The sequence below is a fragment of the Sminthopsis crassicaudata genome, chromosome 1 (genome assembly GCF_048593235.1).
Source record: "Sminthopsis crassicaudata isolate SCR6 chromosome 1, ASM4859323v1, whole genome shotgun sequence".
Lineage (NCBI taxonomy): Eukaryota > Metazoa > Chordata > Mammalia > Dasyuromorphia > Dasyuridae > Sminthopsis > Sminthopsis crassicaudata.
In genome coordinates, this window is record NC_133617.1 from 699,299,863 (window position 1) to 699,320,738 (window position 20,876).

General features: G+C 40.3%; 1 protein-coding gene across 1 annotated transcript in view; it reads right to left on the reverse strand.

Moving 5' to 3' along the window:
* Window positions 1-20,876, reverse strand: part of ALDH1L1 (aldehyde dehydrogenase 1 family member L1) — a 70,864-nt gene that overhangs the window by 16,156 nt on the left and 33,832 nt on the right. The window contains exons 13-17 of the mRNA XM_074283805.1: window positions 13,896-14,046; window positions 12,578-12,648; window positions 10,985-11,090; window positions 8,782-8,869; window positions 3,827-3,920 (exon numbers count right to left, since the gene is read on the reverse strand). Coding sequence (XP_074139906.1) covers window positions 3,827-3,920; window positions 8,782-8,869; window positions 10,985-11,090; window positions 12,578-12,648; window positions 13,896-14,046 — 510 coding nt within the window. The remainder of the gene's footprint in view (window positions 1-3,826; window positions 3,921-8,781; window positions 8,870-10,984; window positions 11,091-12,577; window positions 12,649-13,895; window positions 14,047-20,876) is intronic.

Sequence of the window (20,876 nt, forward strand, 5' to 3'; positions counted from 1 at the left end):
TCTTCCACTTGACCAATCAATCTCCTTCCTTCCCATTTCCCCCAGTAGATTGTGCCATAGTTCACTTATTTTTAATCTCTACCTATCTACAGACTCATTTTCTGTTGCCCACAAACATATCCATACCTCCCCTATCTTAAAAAAGATGCTACTTGATCTTCCACCTCTAATAAATATTATCCTCTATCTTTTCTGCCCTTTGCAGCTCAAAAAGACCATCTACTATAGGAATCTCCTTATTATCTCAACTCCTTATAATATGATTTCTGACCTTATTCTACTGAAATTTCTCTCTCCAGTTACTAAGGATCTCTTAGTTGCCAGATCCATTATTCTCAATCCTCATTCTCCTTGACACTGTTGGTCATTTCAATTCTTTGAATGAAACTCTCTTCTTTCTAAGTTTTCTGGATACGACACTCTCTTTCCCCTCCTGCCTCTCTGACTATTCTTCCTCTGAATCCTTTGCTGGATCTTCCTCCAGATCATACTCTCTAACCATAGTTGTTCATCAGAGTTCTGTTCTGGGCGTTCTTTTCCTCTTCTTCTATACTATTTCTCTTGATTATCTCATTAGCTCCCATGAATTTAATTATCATCTCTATGCTAAAGATTCTCAAATTTACCTGTCCTGGTCCTGTCTCCAATCTTGTACCTTCAAATGCCTTTCATATAGCTTATACTAGATGCCCATTAGACATCTTAAACTCAGTATGTTCAAAATGGAACTCATTATTTTCTCTCTAAATTCTATCCACCTCCTGTCTTTCCTATTATTATAGAAAGTAACACCATATTCCCAGTCCCAATCTAGCTTTAGAAGGTGTGAAGAAAAGTGTTATATAGAAGTTAGCTCTTGAACTGGGTCTTGAAGGAGGTCAGGGATTCCAAGAGACAGAAGAATGAAGAAGGAGCCTATTTCAAGGATGGGGGACAGCCTGTCAAAGGCATAGAGAAGAGAGCAAGTAGGTCTCCTTCCTCTTCTCTCTCTCTCCCCTCTTTCTCCTTCCCCTTTTAGCTCTTTCTCTTTCCCTTCTTATTCTCCCTCCCTTTTTCTTTCCCCCCTTTTCTTTGTCTCTGTCTCGGTCTCTCCTATCTGTCTCTGTCTCTATCTCTGTCTGTCTCATTGTCTCTCTGTCTCTGTCTTTCTGTCTTTCTCTCTCTCTCACACACACACAAACACACACGACAGAATGCTGAACTCAAAGTATGCAGATGTTGGTTTGAATACTGGCTTAACAAAGCACTTGATCTTATAAGGCTTAATTTCCTTTTTCAAATGAGGGTAGTAATATTTATATTCCCTGGCTGAGAGGCAGTGCAGTATAGTGAATAGAGTAAACAGTCTTGGGGTGGGGAAGACTAGAGCTAGCTTATGGTCTCTGGAAGATCCTGGCTGTGGGACACTGGGAAATTTTCTACTATTCTTCCTATAGTTTCAGCTGCTGATCTGTATTGCTGGAGGGACCTGACATAATAGAAGTTCTCCAACTCTATTGGACTCATAGTTCTGAAGGGGAAAAAATGACTAAGTGTGAGTTGTTGCCATGATCACTATTAACATGCCATGCATGTTAAGATGTTAAGGTGTCTCTTTCAGTCCAGAAGATTTTTAGTTCAGCCCCTGGACTCTGGCCGTTGGCTAAGTCTGTAGAGTCCAGGAAAGGATTTCAGTAAAAATAGTTGTGGTATTAAATGTCCAACTGATTATTTATAACCTATGACCAATTGCTGTTTTTTTGTACATGTTTATATTCTTTCTAAAACTATCACTTTGGTTTTAAAATAATTAACATAGAGATTTCTCTTTATGGAGGCAAGGCAAGCAGTGGGGTGGATAGAGCCCTCACCCCAGAACTGGGAAATCTTTATTTTGAATCCTCCCTGGTCATTTCACAGCTGTGTAACAAATTCCTTAACCTCTCTAAGTGTTGGTAACCTCATCTATAAAATGGTCAGGATCACATCACCTCTGCTGCAGTAGGTAGCATGAAATAATGTTTGAAAAGTGCTTAGTAAACTTTAAAGTGCTCTGTGTAAACATAAGCCATTATATGACTGTAGTAGACAATGACCACAATGTGGAGATTTTCCCTGAGTAAAAGCTGGAGGAATATGAGATACTTTGGAGTTGCTTGAGGATGGCCATATGTGTTGGTTAAATAGGTGGCTGCCTAAACAGATTTCAGTAACCAGGAAAGGGAAATCTCACTCCCAAATGCCTCCCTGATGGCTTACTGATGCTTGATATATCCTTCCCAAAGGGGGAAAAATGTTTACTGAGAGATGCAAATAAGAAGGGAAATCTTTTTGAAAGAGGGAGTGAACAAGTCAAAAGATCTAGGATTGAATTCTTCCCTAGATGATCTAATACTGATCTTCTTTCCTTCCCTAGGACTTAGTTTCCCAAAGCTATGAAATGAGAGGATTATATTAAGTAATATCTAAGATTACTTCCAGCTATATCATTCCATGTAAGTGCAGCCCAGAACCTCAGGGAAGCTATTCAACCCTCTTGGCTATGTGGTCCTCAGTTAGGGGTTTCTCTGGGAATCTCTGAATTGCCCTTCTATTGCACTTTCCTTCCCAGATTTCTCCTGGGAACATTAGGATTTGGCTCATGTTTGGGTAGCCATGATGAAGAAGGGCCCTCAGCTCTCACTTAAGCATTCAGGGTACCAAGATACTGAATAGCTGCCCCAAAAGGAAATAAATAGACAAAAAGTCAGAGGATTCTTCCCTCTCCAGGGATACACCTTCCAGGGTCTTATACAAATAGTTCTCAAAACTTCTGGTACTATATTGGGGGGGCTCTCTTACACAAGGGGATAGAATTTAGGAGCCCCTAGAGCAAATGTTCTTAATCTGGGCTGAATTAAAAATTTTTTTTAAATTGCATTTGAATATAATTGGTTTCCTTTGCAATCTTATGTTTAGTTAAATTTAATTTTATTATTTTCATTCTAATGTTTTATTTACTTTTATGCATTTAAATACATTATTCTCAAAATGGGCCCATAGACTTCCCCAGACTTCCCCAGAGGACCAGGACACAGCCAAAAGGTGAAGAATTCCTGACCATTCAAACAACCATTTCCCTCAGGTGGACACCATTGCCCAATTCTATATAGTCTTTTAGACTTAGGTACCTGTGATGATCTTGCTGGACCCTCAGTTTCCCCATCTGCCTAATGGAGAATGTTAGTACCTGTCCTTCTGATCTGACAGGAGTGCTGTATGAGTTAAATAATAACAATCTCTCACATCCAGATGAGATTTGACAGATGGAAAATGCTTACGACAGCTCTGGAAACTGGATAGGGGTTGTTATCCCCATTTCATAGATTAAAAAAAAGGTAAGGGGAATTGACCAAAATCATAAAGCTAGAAAGAGGCAGAGTCAGGACAAGTGCTCAGGAATTTTTTAAATGGATCTTTTCGCTATAGTTCTTGAAAAATTAATTAAACCATATCTCCAAAATTCCTACACAAATATAAGGTTTTGTTATTAGGAAGAACTGAGTCTAGAAGCCAAAAAGTAACCCAACAATCTTGGTATGGCTTTTCTGTATTAGAGTCAGCTCCTAGGGCTATCTGGAGCTGATTATTAAATTTCAGCATGAGCATTTATACCTCATAAATGGCTAAATGCCATAAAACAGGACTTGGTTGTTGTTGATCTTATTACTAGATTATTATTAGATTGGAGAGGGTCAGAGAAAATGTTAACAGTGCAGATGAAGCTTAAAAATGTATTATGCCCTCAGAAAACTGGTTGTTAAATATATACGAGCATATCTGCACCCTGATCCCCCAAGTTGCTTACCTCTTCATGATGTGTTTTCCAATCTCTGTGGAGCCTGTGAACCCAATTTTCCTTACATCTGGATGATCTGATAACCTCTGCCCAACTAAGGAACCTGTCCAAAAGAGGGACAACAGTGTGAGAGAAAAGCTTCTGGAGGTCCCTAAGACCTCTAAATGATATAACCCATGGATTGACGAAGATGGGCTTGCTTTACTGGCAATTTTACTGCCCACATTTGCTTTCTTTTTGATCCCTACTTGACATCTCTCTTTGAGTGAAGTGCCAATGGAACCTTGATATACAAGGTGAGTTTCTTTGGCCTACAATGTAAAGGGAGGCTGTCATTTCCCATTTTTAGGCAGCTTTCAACAAGAGAAATAGAAATGAGTTTACTCAGCAAGCCAAACCATTGTTCCTATTGCTCTCTGAGTCTGTAAAGAATTCCCTGCAGACAGAGGAGAATTACTCTCATAATGAAAGGGTAGCTTAATATAGGATTTAGAGCTACAAAGGACAACAAAAGTCATTTCCTCATTTTTAGAGAGGAGGAAACAAAACCTCAGACATGTTAAATAACTTTCTTAATATTGTTCATGTAAGAAGTAGAGGAGATCACTGGTCTCCCAGTCCCAAATCCTGAACCCCTCTCTTCGTTACCTTACACATTAACAGCCCCGTCCCCATCATTAACTAGATGGTTTCTCCCTAGTAAGGAGAGGGAAAGAGTTTGTGATCTCCTCCACTCCTCCATAATCCCCATAAGTTGGAATATTTTCTCTGAGTCCTAACTCTGAAAGGTTTTGGAGAAGAGGTGTCATCCACATAGGACCCACCACCTTCCCGAATATAGCCTGAATCAGATTAAAATGCAATCGGAAAAAATTGAACAAAATAAATAAAAATATAGTAAAGCATAAGTAACATTTTAGAGGACTAGCAGGGATCCTTATGAACCAATTAGTGGCCTCTTTTTCCATTTGATGCTATTGGTCTGGAGTACAATGACTTTACCAAAGATTTGATTCTCTCAGAGCCCTAAAATCTTAGATCTGTCTCAGGAGGATGGGAAGGCTTGGGAGCCTTGGCTGAGCCAGGAGCAGTCATCACAAGGAGAGTCAGCAGGCTATCTAAAAGCTTAGGATAGATTCTTCACACACTGAAAGTTCCCATGGTTGTGGTTTAGGATTTGTTCCAATATTACAATGAAGCATAGATTCTAAGATTTAGAGAAAATTAGAAGGGCCTGAGCAAGAATACCCCTCCCCCAATAATGCATACAAATGTTTTCTAGGATTAGCCACAGTTGAAGACTTTAAGAGAAAGAGAAGCCATTACTTTCTGAGTCAGCCCATTGTCAATTAGACAGTGTGGCTGATGGGGATCATAGGTCTTAGATTTAGAGCTGAAAGGGGACATTGGAGATTAGCTCTTCCATTCTAGAAGATGGAACTTGGAATTTTTAATTTATAGTGGTTTGAAAATAGGCCACTGAATCAAGCACTGGGCTTTGAGCCAGGAAGAGCTGGCTTCCATTGGAATCTGTGACACTTACTAAGACGTGTGACTATGGGCAAGTAATCTGGCCTTCACTTCTACATCTGTAAAATGGGGATATGGGAATTGCCATAATTATAGGATTGCTGTTCGGATCAAAGGAGATAGTGGCAGCAATATTTATATAAAGTATTTATTAATAAATCATATTCATTATTACTGTATCATAATAATATTATCAAAGCAATTATTTTGTTAATTATTAATTTTACATATTCATAACTTAAATATTTGATTAAAATAATTAAATTAATAATATTAAATCATATTATATTAATAATAAAATATAAAATAAAATAAATTTAAATATAAATAAAGCAAAGTTTAACGAGATTATGGTAGTTATTGGCTCAAAAATCAGTTGTTCCTCATGTCCAGTCTAGCCTTTTCACTCTGTTTCTTCCATACATGGCTACTAGCTCTGCCCTCTGGCTGTTGCTTCCCCCCATGACAGCACTTTGAATCCTCGAGGTCAACTCTCATGTTTCTCCTAAGCCTTCTCTTCTTCAGGCTAAACATTTTTCTGCTGTTTCTCACATGATCTCATGGACCTTTATCATGATGCTCACACTCCCCAGATTCTCCTACTTATCAATGCTCTTCTTAAATGTAGTACTTAAAAAGAAGGAAATACATTTTGTGTCTATTACATGCCAAACCCTTTCCAAATATCTCATTTGAGTCTCACAGCAATCCTGGGAGGTAGGTGCCATTATTACCCCTATTTTATAGATGAGGAAACTGAGGCAGACAGTGTTACTGACTGACCCAGGATCATACCCATAAGTATCCATATAAGCCAGATTGAATTTGGGAAGTACTCTGTGCACTAGGGTGCTACTTAGTGATCCATCTTCTACACGACAATCTCTCAAATACTTATAAGGACAGGTATGATGTACCCTTATATGTTCTCTTCCTCAGGATGGACATTCCCAGGTCTTGTAACTGATTCTCATAGGGTTGCCCTTCTTGGGTTTTAATACCTCCCAGCTGGCCAATGTCCTCTCTCTCCATCTCTGTCTGTCTGCTTCTATCCCTCTTTCTTTCTCTCCATCTGTCTCTCTATCTCTTTGATCATCTCTTTCTCTCTCTCTGTCTACACACACATACACACATATTTGTGTATTTGTATCTCCAGTTTCTAATAGGGCAGCAAAATTAGGGATAAGGAGCAAGAAAGGCAAAATTTTTTCCTACACTGTTCCTTGAGAGTTGAATTCTACATTGACTTCAGAGTCAAAAGTCCTGGGTTCAAATCCTTATTCTGACACCTCTGTGACTTTAGACAAGTCACATCCTGGATCCTCAGTTTCTTCATCTGTAAATGAGTGTATTGCAATAAACAGTCACCAAGATCCTCTTGGTCTAAATCTGTGATTTTCCATTAACATCATTTGTTATTAGGGCATGCTGCCACTGCCGCCTTGGCCATGTGATTTTAGGCGAGTCAACTTCTCTGAATTCTCTTTCCCAGCCTGTAGGATGGGATAATTCGTCTTCCAGGATTGTCTCATGAACCACAAATTAAGTCATGGGTGTGAATGAACAGTACAAATAAAGTAGAGGTATCATCCCCATCACTGTTATTATTCTTATTCTTATTCGGGAAGCCAATGGCAGAACTGGGCACCGATCCCAGGACTCTTGGAGGCTTTTCCCTGAGCAGATGACATTTACCTCCCTGCCTTCGATCCAGCAAATTCCCAGCCAGTGACAGAGTCAGGGCAGGTTGAAAAGAAGTACAGGCCAATTCTGCCGCCCCAACCCAAACTCTTTTCAGTAAAAGTCAGGAGATAGAGAAGGGTGCTTGTGTGATGTCCTAGTTGCAATTTCAATTACCCCTTTGCTTTCAGATGTATTTGCAACTGTACCAGGTGAGTGGTAAAGAGGCATTGGGGAGAATCACCAGGCCAGATCAGCAGGGATGTCCACCCCCCCCATCCTTCCACTGGCTCCTGGAGGGCTGCTAAGTTAATTAAGGAAGAAAGTGAGCAGCTAGGCTGTGGCTATGTGCAATTCATCATCTGTGTGTGGAGAGACAGCTATCATTTGGTCCAAGAAACTTTCAGTTTCAGGGAGAATGGAATAAACATAGGGATGGATTTTAGAAACTTCAGAGCTGAATAGAATCTTGGAGATCATTAGTTCCAGATTTATAGAGAGTAAACTGAGTTTCAGAGAAGGGAACTTACTGAATTAAGGCCACATTGTAAGTTGGTAGCAAAGTCAGAACTAGGACCAGGCTACTGTTTTCCTATTTCGTTATCACTTTGCCAACTCTTGCTTTTTCTCTCGAACTTAGAACTGTGGTATATGATCGATAGATGGGACCTTAGGAATCCAGCCCAATGTCCTCTTCTTACAAATGGGGAAACTGAAGTCCAGAGAGGATAAGTGCCTTGCTCATGATCACAAGGAAGACACAAGTCAGAATGTGGACTCAAACCTATATCTTCTGACTACTTATTTCCATTACAGTCTCCTTTGTACACAGCACCTAACACACTGCAGTACTTCATAAATGATCATAGGATCACAGATTTTGAGTCAGAAGAAACCCCAGAAATCATTGAGTCAATCCCCTCATTTTGCAGGGGAGGGCCAAAGGGGTTAAGGTGACTTGCCCATCATCACACAGCTATTAGGCTGATCCCAGTTCTTTCTGACTCCAAGGTCAGCCCTCTCTATCCCCTGTCATACTGTCCCTGAGTATACATGGAAGGATAGGTATAATTGTACAAAAGATGGCCAATGAGAGTAGATGCAGATAAATTTACCTTGAGCTCCCAAAGATTTAGCATGACTTTGGATTTCTCTTTACATTTTTTTTGTTGGTGGCTAACTTTCAGCTGTCTCTTCTTTATCCCTTTATTATTATTATTAGTAGTAATATTAATAATAGTAGTAATAATAGAAGGAGGAGGAGGTAATAGTGGTGGTGGTAGGAGTAGGAGTAGTAGAAAGAGGAAGAGGAGGAGGAGAGGAGGAAGATAAAGAATAGATAGTAGTTGTGGTAGTATCATTGCCATTGTCATCATCATCATCATCACCACCACCATCTTCCTCCTCTTCTTCCTCCTCCTTCTCTTCTTCCTCATCTCCCTCCTCCTCCTCTTCCTCCTCCTCATCACTACCACCACCACCACTATCATTATCATTATCATCTTCCTCATCTTCTCCATCTCCATCATCATCATCATCATCATCATCATCATCATCATCATCATCATCATCATCACCACTCCCAGAACCTCCTTTTCTTAGTCAGCCCTTTCCCAAGGTCAGATTCTTGATCTTTGGAGATATCAGACTCTCTCTAGGACTTTCAGATGGGGAAGCTGGCCGGGTGAGATACCCTGCTTTTCCTTCCTGAGAAGGGAGACAAAGAACGACCGCCTTTCCCTGCACCCCCTTACCTGATCCGGGTAGCACGTTCACCACACCTTTGGGAATGCCAGCTTTCACCGTCAGCTCAGCAAATTTCAAGGCAGTCAGAGGTGTCACCTGGTGGTACAGCAAGAGAATTGCAGTCTCAGACCCACTGGCCATTCCCTTCCATCCTCCTCTATTTTGTTGTTGTTATTGTTGTTGTTGCTGTCTATTTTATGCACCGGATGACTTTCCAGATGTCACCCACAGAAAAATAGGGCTCTTGTTATTGATGTGATGAATGGTTGCAGATGATTAACCAAGCTCATCCCCTTCTCCTCAGCAGGATGCCCTTCTCTGGCTTCTCCATGGCTCCAGAGCCTTCCCATTTTCAAGGCTCCAGAAATCACAGAACATTAGAACTTGGGTACAGAACAGTAGCAGGAAGGCTGAATTTGGAGTCAAGAACCAAGGTTCAAATCCAACCTCTGCCATTTGCTACTTTTGTCAGAGGCTCATCTGATCAACCTCATGAAGTTATTACTATCCACATAACCTGGGGTATGCTGGCAAATGTTTAACAAGTGGCTGCCTTATATATTTTAAGTTTAATCTGTATTCTTAACATTTTATCCAGGAATCTTTCAAGAAGAGAAAAGATAGAATGGAGTCATAGAAAGAACACTGGGCTTGGAATCAAAAGGTTTAGGCTGGAATTCTGGCTTTATTACTTGTTATGTGACCATGAGCAAGTCTCCTCCTTCTTCTACTTCCTCTCCTACTAAAAGAAGAATTAGTTGGTTTTTTAAGTCAGTGCCAGAGATGACTTTAATAGTTAGGTGGGCCAATCCCTTCATGCAAAGCTGAGAATTGAGGGCTGGAGAAATTAAATGACTTGGAGAAAAGATCACGTATACTGTCTTGGAGCCCAATGAAATCACTGGAAAAGCTGATTGCTAATTTTCCAGGGTAAACATTTATCATTTAAATTTAAATCACCAAATACTACAAATCAGAGCTTGATTTATTATTGTTTTGGAGATTGTCTAAAATTAAGAAAGTGATGATAAAATGTTAACAATACAGATAGAGATATTAGTGGTGCCTTTGTCTGAAAGAGGGGAGGGTTTTTAGGTTTTTAGGTAATGAATTCTGTTTTGGAAATGATGAGTTTGAGGTGTCTCTGGGATATCCAGCTTGAAATGTCCAATAAGCAATTGGTGATTTGGGACTAAAACCCAGTATATAGATCTGAGAGTTACATAGATGAGTCTTAGAGATATAATTATTTTCTTGCAACAGCTCTAACATATACTGATTTCTCTCTGTCTTGATCTATAATATTCCATCAGCAATATTCCATTGATTTCTGTATCTTCTTACCTCTCTATTAGCACCCCCTTCCCTTCTCCTTACTCCCACATTAATCTTGTGTTCCATAGTCTTGCTCAGAGCTGATGACAAATTAATCTTTTATTAAAGAGACAATACTGTGAAGAAAGAATGAAAAAGAATTTGTATTCTATATTTAACCATATTGCATTGCTTTCTTTCTTGGGGAGGTAGAAAGGGAAAAAGAGGAAGAAAAATTTGAAACATGATTTTACATAGGTGAGTGTTGAAAACTCTCTGCATGAATGTGGAAAAATAAGACACTATTTAAAAAAAGAATTTAAGTTCACTTTATGTTCTTGTCATACCAACTCAAGTAGGTGGTATATGTATTACTGTTCCCATTTTACAGATGAGAAAAAGTAGTTGTATTTTAGTTTCATCATTTCATAGTATTAGCTAGTTTCTGGGCCAGAACTTCAACTCAAATCTTGACTCCCAGTTTAGTGCTTTTTCATGACACTCTGCCATTTCTATAAATAATAAAGTTATAATACTACCTAAGTACTGGATCTTTTCCTTTGGAGATAAGCTGAAAAATTTGGTACAAATAGATATGGCTGGATAGCTGTCCAGGAAAGAAACAGGATCCCTGGAGTTAGCCTGGTGGGAGAGATGGTTGGAGAGGAGAGATCCTCCCCTATCCACTTAGCAAACCCTGGGCTTAATAGTGGAAATTCAAGTATAATGTCATTGTCCTAATGGGCCAGATGTGCAGCTTGCTCTGAAGAGTTCTAAGAGAGAAGGATTTCAATTAACACACAGATTTGAGAAACAGACATCATTATGATTATGTCCACCTTTCCCCTCCTCTCCACCTTATGGTCCTTCCAGCCCTTGCACCCTGAGATGACTCACCTGGGCTGGCTTGATGACCAATGTGTTCCCAGCCGCCAGGCAAGCGGCGGTCTTCCAGGAGAGCATCATTAGGGGATAATTCCAGGGAATGACAATGCCACAGACCCTAAAGACCAAGACAGTCAGGCATGAGTCCTGACCAAGCAAGGATCCCTCCCCTATCCATACTGCCTCTTTCCATCTTCCTGTCTCCTCTCTGATCCTGATATACCTGACAAGAAGCTTGGCTTTGAATTCAGAAGACCTGACTCTGCTACTAAGTCAGCATGACTTGAGTTGAGTAATTTTGTCTTTTCAGTGGGTCATTTTCCTCATTTATAAATGAAATTCAACTGGATGAAACTGAAGGTTCCTTTCAATCTCTGCCAAGTTATCCTGCTTGTTGTCCCTCAGCTTTCTCATCTGTCAAATGGACTGGTTGGTCTGACCTAATCCCCTTTCCATCTGACATGTACTATGATTCTGTTCTACAGGATAACCGGTTTTCAAAATTTTAATTTTTTTTTCTACAGGATAACCTTACAAATATTTGAAGCTGTCTTTCATGTCCACATCAGTCTCTAAGCAACTCTTCTGAAATATTTGCTTTGCAAGGTTTCTGCTACTTGTTAATTTATTTATGCAATACTTGTTAATTTATTTAAGGAAGCCGTTCCTTAACCCAAGGAAATGACTGTCTAGAGATGAATGTGGTATGAGATAGGAAGCCCACAAAGACAAGGTATTGTGCCCTGGTTTCCAGGCAGCTATTTCCAAGGTTGTTTGGTGCCAGTGGAGACTTTTTCTGGCACACTGATTGCATTTGAGCCCTAGGTCTTTTTTTAGAAGTATGAGGGGAATGGGATATATGTGTGTGGATCAGCCTCTCCAAATGAATGCTCCAGTCAGATGGCCCCAGAGGAAGCTACAAGCATCCCTCCCAGGGGTGGGCTAAGCTTGATTATTTTGATTAGCTGCATCTTTGGAGAGCTAGGAGAGGCTCCTAGACACAGAGTTGAAAGGGACCTCACTGTTTGATCACCCTTCATTTAACAGATAAGGAAAGTGAGACCAGAATGGTTAAATGAATTGCTTAAGATCATAAAGCTATAAAGCAGCAGAGCCAGCATTTAAAACCAAATGCCATGACCCACCAGTATTTAAAACTAAGTCCCATGACCCCAAATCCAATATTCTATCATAATGATATGAAGTATTTTAAGTCTGTTCTTTTCCTCCATACTCCATCTTCCCCACCTCCACCTGTAAGTTCCCAGTACCTCTACCACTAAAATTATCTTTTGTTTTCTCTTATGTAGATTTTTCATATACTTATATGTGCATGAATATATATACATATACTTATATGTGCATGAATGTAAGCTCCTTGAGGGCAGGAACCATCTCACTTTTGTCTTTTTATCCCTAGTATTTAGCACAGGGTCTAGCACACAGTAGGTGCTTAATAAATGCTTGTTGATCCATTAATTGCACATTGCCTCTTACAAAAGTGGGGTCCACTAATTATGATTACTGTTGAGTAAGTCCTCAAAATTTCTGACAATCTTGCCACCAAACCCTCCTGTGAAAGCATCCCAAAGTGATGGAACTCACCCAACTGGTTCTTTCTTGGTGAAGGTCAGGTTGCGATTAGGCCTTGCTTGGTTAATGGGGATAGTGGTACCCTGGAAATAAAATATAAGGATGTGTCAAGGTCTTAACCCTCCTCCTCCTACTCTCTGACCTATCTAGGTACATACTATGCATTAGATATCTCAGCCATTTGTCCTTGACTTGGGAATAAGAAGTCAAGCATCCCTTAAACTAGAATGTATCATGAACTAGTACATGAGAGATTGTAATTGTAACCCCATCATTCTTTCCTCAGACTCTTAAGGAAGCCTAAGCCAACTAGGTAGGCCTTCTTGCCTCCATCATATCCTCTGTAAAATAGGTATTATAATCAGAGGTTCTTGTCTGCGATGCAGACTTTGTGGATGTGCTTCCTTATTGGTCCAGCAGAAAGATAATCCTAGAGAAAGACTGTGGCCTCTGAGATTTGTAGGGGAATATGTAGTCATGCCAGGCGTAGGTCTGTTGGAGAAGAAAAGTAGGATTCCTCTCTTCCTCCAGAATGACTTCTTAGGTTTTTCTCCCAAAGCTTCCTCCATTGGTGAAAGAAGAGAATAGAATGTATACTAAGGGAAGACTGACTCATTTATACAGAGAAAATATGGGATTCTATTTTATTCTTTTCTAACCAGGTGCTTTTTCTTCTCAAATAACCTTCAAGAGCCCCTCCTGACTGACATTCAATGCTTTCTGCAACCCTGCCCTCATTTACCTACTCCAAATCAGATTTCTCTAAACTACCCTAGCCCTCAACTTCTAGCTGCAAGCAATTCTTCCTCCTCAAATTTCTCTCCATACTTTCAGCCAAATGTAGTTTAGAGCTGACATAGCTTCAGACCACACTCATTATTTAAGAGAAGAGGGAATCAAGGTTCAGAAAGTTGAATGACCTGCAGAAGGTAACACAATGACCCCAGGGTTCTGTCCACACTGCTGTCCATGCCCTCTCCTTTACGATTACCTTACTTTTTCTTGTATCGTAGCTATTTTCATAAGTGTCCTTCTCCCTAAGAGCAGGTCTTATATTGTGGTCATCTTTCTATTCCTACTACTGAACTTTGTACTTAAGAATGAAGATTTAAAACATGGTTTAAATTCCATAAGAATGTCTTTCTCTCCTGGGATTCTCCATCCTGAATGATTACTGAACTTCCATCACAGGCAAAGGGTAATTTGTGAGTCAATAGTGTCATCTCCCATATCCTCGGAGAATCCTTTTTTTGGGAGGATATTGACCTGACCCATGGGGAATGAGACTTTCAGAGAGGAGGTCAAGCTAATGCTGCATGGTGGATCTCACCTGAATTTTGTCACACCAGCCTGCAAAGTAGCGGAAGGTTTGGATGGACATGCCCACATGTGTCTTCAAGGCCAGCGTGTATACTGCGCCTGAGTCGATGGACTCAATAGTGGCCAGCTCTTCCTGATGTTCCTCCATGAGATCAGCTAATCTGGACAAAGCAGAGAAAAAGAAAAGGAATGGTCACCTTCTTTCTGCTCTCCATCGTCCCTCCACCATCTTGTTTTTCTCCATCTTTCACTATTCAGTTCTTGTCCCATCTTTATCATGATCTCTCCTTCCTCTGAAACCCTACCACATATAGTCTATGCCATACATTTTAAGGCTTAGAACTAAGTACAGAGGATCATAAATCTGGGAAGAACTTAGCAGTTCTTTGACATCTAATAGAATTTAAGCGTCTAGCCAAACTCTTCATTGCCCAGGGTCACTCAACTGGCTAGTGACAGAAACAGAAATATGACTAAAATCCAGATCTCCTAACTTAATCTGGTGTTCTTTCCATTTAAATACATCATTCAATTATTTTTATGTTTTTATTAAAGCTTTTTATTTACAAAACATATGCATGGGTAATTTTTTTAACATTGACTCTTGCAAAGCCTTATGTTCCAACGTTTCCCCTTCTTCCCCCTTCCCCTTCCCCTAGATGGCAGGTAATTCAATACATGTTAAATATATTAAAATATATGTTAAATCTAATATATGTATACATATTTATACAATTATCTTGATGCACAAGAAAAATCGCATCAAGAAGGAAAAAAAATGAGAAAGAAAACAAAATGCATGCAAACAATAACAGAAAGAGTGAAAATGCTATGTTGTGATCCACACTCAGTTCCTACAGTCCTCTCTCCGGCTGCAGATGGCTCCCTTCATCATAAGATCATTGGAAGTGATCTGAATCATCCCATTGTCGGAAAAAGCCACATCCATCAGAATTAATCATCATATAATCTTGTTGTTGTCAACATCATTCAATTTTATGCTGTTTTGAGATGTTTACTAATTTTGATGTGTGTGAAGTTTCTTTATGTAGTGGTAAGAATTCTAGTCTAGTAGCTCGAAGACCTGAATTCAAGTCCTGACTCCACTCTAGCGAGGAGACTTTAGGCATTCCCTCTTTCTCTTCATCTCTGATTTTGTGGAATGAGGAGGGATGATCTCTAAAGATGCCTCCAGTTCTGCCAGATGATAACTCTTCCCATCTTGATCAGTAGCATTTTGAGGAGAGAGAGTGGGTAAAAAAACCAAAAATCTTTCCTTTTCACAGTCTTATTTTTTTAACAGAAGAAAGTCAGATACATGAGGTTTGGAAGAGGCTGAATCTGAGATTAATTCTTGAGGGGATCCTGACATCTTGTGTCACAGTGAAAAGAACACTGGATTTGGAGGACTTGGAAGGTTACTTTCTCTCTCTAGATCTCATTTATCTTATCTGTAAAATGAGAGTTAGAATTCAGGGATATCTAAGGTTCTTTCCAGCTTTGAAGCCTAAGAGCCATTTTTTCCCCTCATTTCAGAATCAACCTGCTGGTTGCTGAAGCCTTGGAAAGGAGGTTAAGCTGAAAGCTATCAAGAAATGGCATGAGACTGAGAACTCTTTTAAAAAACATTTCTTAATTCCTTTTAAAATAGACTTCATTTGTAAGACATTTGGTACAAGGGAAAATGACTCCAGGAGTGATGTGGGGCACTGATGGAGATGGGCAGCAGGAAGGCATATTTAGAAATGAAGGTGATGTTAAAACCAAAGGGCATCGATATGAATTCAAACAATGACAAGAAAAAGCATCAAGCTAATGCTGTAGCGAAGGACTGAAGTAGGTTTTTCCAATTCATAGTTTAGTTTTCAAATATTGTGTATTGTTTAATTTATATTATATACATACACACATATATGCAGATATTTATCATTTTATATTTTTCTATGAAAAAATCTATTTTCTCTTCCTATCAACTTTCCCCTTCTTTACTGAGACCCCCCCCAAAAAAAATCCTTATTATAAACATGTATAGTCAAGTAAATTAAGTGATCATATTGACTGTCCTTCTCACCCCTGACCCTCCACCTCTCTCTCTCCCTTTTGTGTTTATATACACATGTGTACGTGTACACACACATTCTGCATTTTGGGTCCCTTTATCAGGAGGTGGATGGAATTAATGATTTGGAGGCTGCCTTCACTAACTACTGGGAGAGCACTGCCCCCTGCTGGACCTGTTATCCAGTGAGATGACACCTTTTGCAACTGTAAGAAATGAATTCTGTTTTAACTAAATTCACTGGAAATTTATTTACACTCACTAAGAAACAGATATAAATTTGTTGAGATAATGCCTCGCAGGCTGCTTGGGAACAGGGCTCATGCTATATACCTGCTTGTTTGTCCCCCAATGCCTAACAAGGTCTCTCTCCTATCAAGAGTTTTGATAAAAAAACTAATAGATTTCATTGATTGGGTCATCACATCAGGTGGGACACCAGGTAGGACAGGGCCTAAGTCACGCCAACAGGCAGTCTCTTTTCTCCTTAAAACTTTCCAGGAAAGATGCCATTCTCCCTTATTAATGTATGCCCATTGTCGTTTTTTCTTAAATTTAATTTTCATTAATCACATCCCTACTTTTCCCCTCTCTTAAGTGGAAAATGGTATTCATGTGCTTATTAGCACAGTATCTGGTATATTTGAGGTTATGGGTGCTTTCATTCACCAAGAGGGCCAAAATGACATCACTAGGTCAGAATCAATGTACAGTGTGTCTGACCATGGCTGATCAAACCAAGACAAGCTTGGAAGGCTCTACCACAGATCAGGCACAGAGAGTCCATGTGAACATTTGGGTTGGAGATGACTTTAATATTTGGGCTGGAGATGACTTTAATTAGCCCATAAAAGTCAGTTGAGAGAGGGTATGTCTCTGGAATACTGGAAAGTTCCCCCTCCAAATCCCCACCTGAAGAGGTTGTCACTTGGGTGGACATGAGAGAAGGACCACTTTAAGCCCTTATCTTATTTATTTATTTAGACTTTTTTTAAACCTTAGGAAATTAATTGACAGCAAGATCCTCACAGGAATGAAGCACAGGAGGAGGGAAGAGGAAGAGGGAATAGAAAGAAACAGAAAAGGAAAATGGGAAAAATGCCAAAGTCTAATGGTGTGTCATTTCCTAGGTCTGGTTCTGCTTCTAAGTGTATACCTGCCTTTCATTTGATGCTAATGTAAGCCTGAGATATTTTACTCAGGTCTGAGAAGGTAAGGGGGATGGAAGGCCTTGTGTATTATGGTACAGATGAGAGCTGGAAGGTTTCCCTGAGCTCACAAGGATCAGGAGATTTGGAGCTGAGATTCTAGACTTCGTCTCATTTAAATTTCACTTTTTACAGCTTGGGGAAACCAAGATCTAGAAGGGGAAGTGATTGGCTCACAGGCAGTATCAGGACTAGAACCCAGTTTGACTCCCAGTCCAGTGCCTTTTTCAGGGACATTAAGACTATTAAGACACTCCTTTCTCTATTCCTCCTTCATTCACTGGCTGGTGTTTGAAATTCTATTCTTAGAGCTCCATGCCATTAGCTTGATCCTTGTGAAAAGATCGCCTAAATGCAGTCACCATTGCAGGGGTCCCATTCTGGGCTGTTCTATACACATCATTGTGCATTAGGACCTGAGACAAGATTTGTCAGGGAGTCTGGAAAGGATGGTTTGGGGCACTTGGAGGGGGAGGAGCTACATCAAGAAGAATCTCAAAGTCAATCTCATTCACCCCCAAATCTGCTCCTCCTGACTTTACCAGCTTTGTCTCCCCTGTTTGAAACCCTAAGTGTTATCTTTGGCTATCAAAGGAGATGGAGGGGTCACCACATCCTGTGGACTGCATTTTTTCAAATCCATACCCATCTCCTCTCTATTCCCACTGTCACAGCTCAGTACCAGCCTTCAGTAGCACCTACCTGGATCATTGTAACAGTTGCCTGACAGATTTTTCCACGTTTATTTTTTCCCTTCTCCAATACTATCTTTTTAATCTCATCAACGTTATATAAGTCTGGACATGGTATCCTTCTACTAAAAAACCTTCAATGTCTCCTTATACCTTTGCAGTAAATTTTAAACTGCTTTACTAGGCGTACAGGCCTTCCTGAACCACCCTGTCCTGCAAACCTTTATCCCATTATTACTGTCCTTTACATATTTTTAGACTCCAGAAAACTCAGACACTCTTCTCAAACATCCACAGAGTTTTCCAGTCTTCATGTCTCTGCTCAAATTGTTTCCCATAAGAAGACTTTTGTTTTTGCTTTCGTATCCCTAGTGCCTGGCACATGGCACCTAGTCACTGCTTAATAAATGTTTATTGAGCTGAATTGAATTATTTAAATTTAATAACTCTTACAATGCCTATCATAATACTTGAATAGTAATAGGAGTTTAACATAGGTTTGTTGAATGATTGGGTTAAATACATGGGAAATTGGGGACATGGAAGTTAAATCTCTCTATCCATAACCACAAGCATATGGCAGCCTTATTTTCTATTAAGCCCAGTTTTCTATTGGGCACAGAAGGTCCCATGTAATGTAGCATTTTATCTTTTTTTGTTTTGAAATTCTTTTTTAGGATTAACATTTAATGTTCTGTGTTTCGAAGACCTTTCTGTCCTAAATATACTATGGTCCCTTCCAGCTCTGACATTCTCTGTTCTAAGGGCCCTTCCAGCTCTGACATTCTCTGTTCTAAGGGTCTTCCAGCTATGACGTTATATATTCTAAGGGCCATTCCAGCTTTGACATTCTATATTCTAAAGGCCCTTCCATCTCTGACATTCTATGTTCTAAAGGCCCTTCCAAGTGCTGACATTCTATATTCTAAGGGCCCTTCCAGCTCTGATGTTCTATGTTCTAAGGGTCCTTCCAGCTCTGACGTTCTATGTTCTAAGGGTCCTTCCATCTCTGACATTCTATGTTCTAAGGGCCCTTCCAGCTCTGATGTTCTATATTTTAAGAGCCCTTCGAGCTCTGACGTTCTATGTTCTAAGGGTCCTTCCATATCTGACATTCTATGTTCTAAAGACCCTTCCAAGTGCTGACATTCTATATTCTAAGGGCCCTTCCAGGTCTGATGTTCTATGTTCTAAGGGCCCTTCCAGCTCTGACGTTCTGTGTTCTAAGGGTCCTTCCATCTCTGACATTCTATATTCTAAGGGCCCTTCCAGCTCTGATGTTCTATATTCTAAGGGTCCTTCCAGCTCTGACGGTCTATGTTCTAAAGGCCTTTCCAAGTGCTGACATTCTATATTCTAAGGGCTCTTCCAGCTCTGACGTTCTGTGTTCTAAGGGTCCTTCCAGCTCTGACGGTTTATGTTCTAAAGGCCTTTCCAAGTGCTGACATTCTATATTCTAAGGGCTCTTCCAGCTCTGACGTTCTGTGTTCTAAGGGTCCTTCCATCTCTGATGTTCTATATTCTAAGGGCCCTTCCAGCTCTGACATTCTGTGTTCTAAGGGTTCTTCCATCTCTGACATTCTGTATTCTAAGGGCCCTTCCAGCTCTGACGTTCTATATTCTAAGGGCCCTTCCAGCTCTGATGTTCTATATTCTAAGGGCCCTTCCAGCTCTGACGTTCTATGTTCTAAGGGTCCTTCCATCTCTGACATTCTATGTTCTAAGGGCCCTTCCAGCTCTGATGTTCTATATTCTAAGGGCCCTTCCAGCTCTGACGGTCTATGTTCTAAGGGTCCTTCCATCTCTGACATTCTATGTTCTAAAGGCCCTTCCAAGTGCTGACATTCTATATTCTAAGGGCTCTTCCAGCTCTGACGTTCTGTGTTCTAAGGGTCCTTCCATATCTGACATTCTATATTCTAAGGGCCCTTCCAGCTCTGACGTTCTGTGTTCTAAGGGTCCTTCCATCTCTGACATTCTATATTCTAAGGGCCCTTCCAGCTCTGACGTTCTATGTTCTAAGGGTCCTTCCAGCTCTGACGGTCTATGTTCTAAAGGCCTTTCCAAGTGCTGACATTCTATATTCTAAGGGCTCTTCCAGCTCTGACATTCTATGTTCTAAGGGTCCTTCCATATCTGACATTCTATATTCTAAGGGCCCTTCCATATCTGACATTCTATGTTCTAAAGGCCCTTCCATATCTGACATTCTATATTCTAAGGGCATTCCAGCTCTGACGTTCTGTGTTCTAAGGGCCCTTCCAAGTGCTGACATTCTATATTCTAAGGGCCCTTCCAGCTCTGACATTCTGTGTTCTAAGGGTCCTTCCATCTCTGATGTTCTATGTTCTAAAGCCCCTTCCAAGTGCTGACATTGTATGTTCTAAGGGTCCTTCCAGCTATGATATTCTATGTTCTAAGAGCCCTTCCAAATGCTGACATTCTATATTCTAAGGGCCCTTCCAGCTCTGACGTTCTGTGTTCTAAGGGCCCTTCCATATCTGACATTCTATATTCTAAGGGCCCTTCCAGCTCTGACGTTCTGTGTTCTAAGGGTCCTTCCATCTCTGACATTCTATGTTCTAAGGGTCCTTCCATCTCTGACATTCTATGTTCTAAAGGCCCTTCCATATCTGACATTCTATATTCTAAGGGCCCTTCCAGCTCTGACGTTTTATATTCTAAGGGCCCTTCCAGCTCTGATGTTCTATATTCTAAGGGCCCTTCCAGCTCTGACGTTCTATGTTCTAAGGGTCCTTCCATCTCTGACATTCTATGTTCTAAGGGCCCTTCCATCTCTGACATTCTATGTTCTAAGGGTCCTTCCATCTCTGACATTCTATGTTCTAAGGGCTCTTCCAGCTCTGACGTTCTGTGTTCTAAGGGTCCTTCCATATCTGACATTCTATATTCTAAGGGCCCTTCCAGCTCTGACGTTCTGTGTTCTAAGGGTCCTTCCATCTCTGACATTCTATATTCTAAGGGCCCTTCCAGCTCTGACGTTTTATATTCTAAGGGCCCTTCCAGCTCTG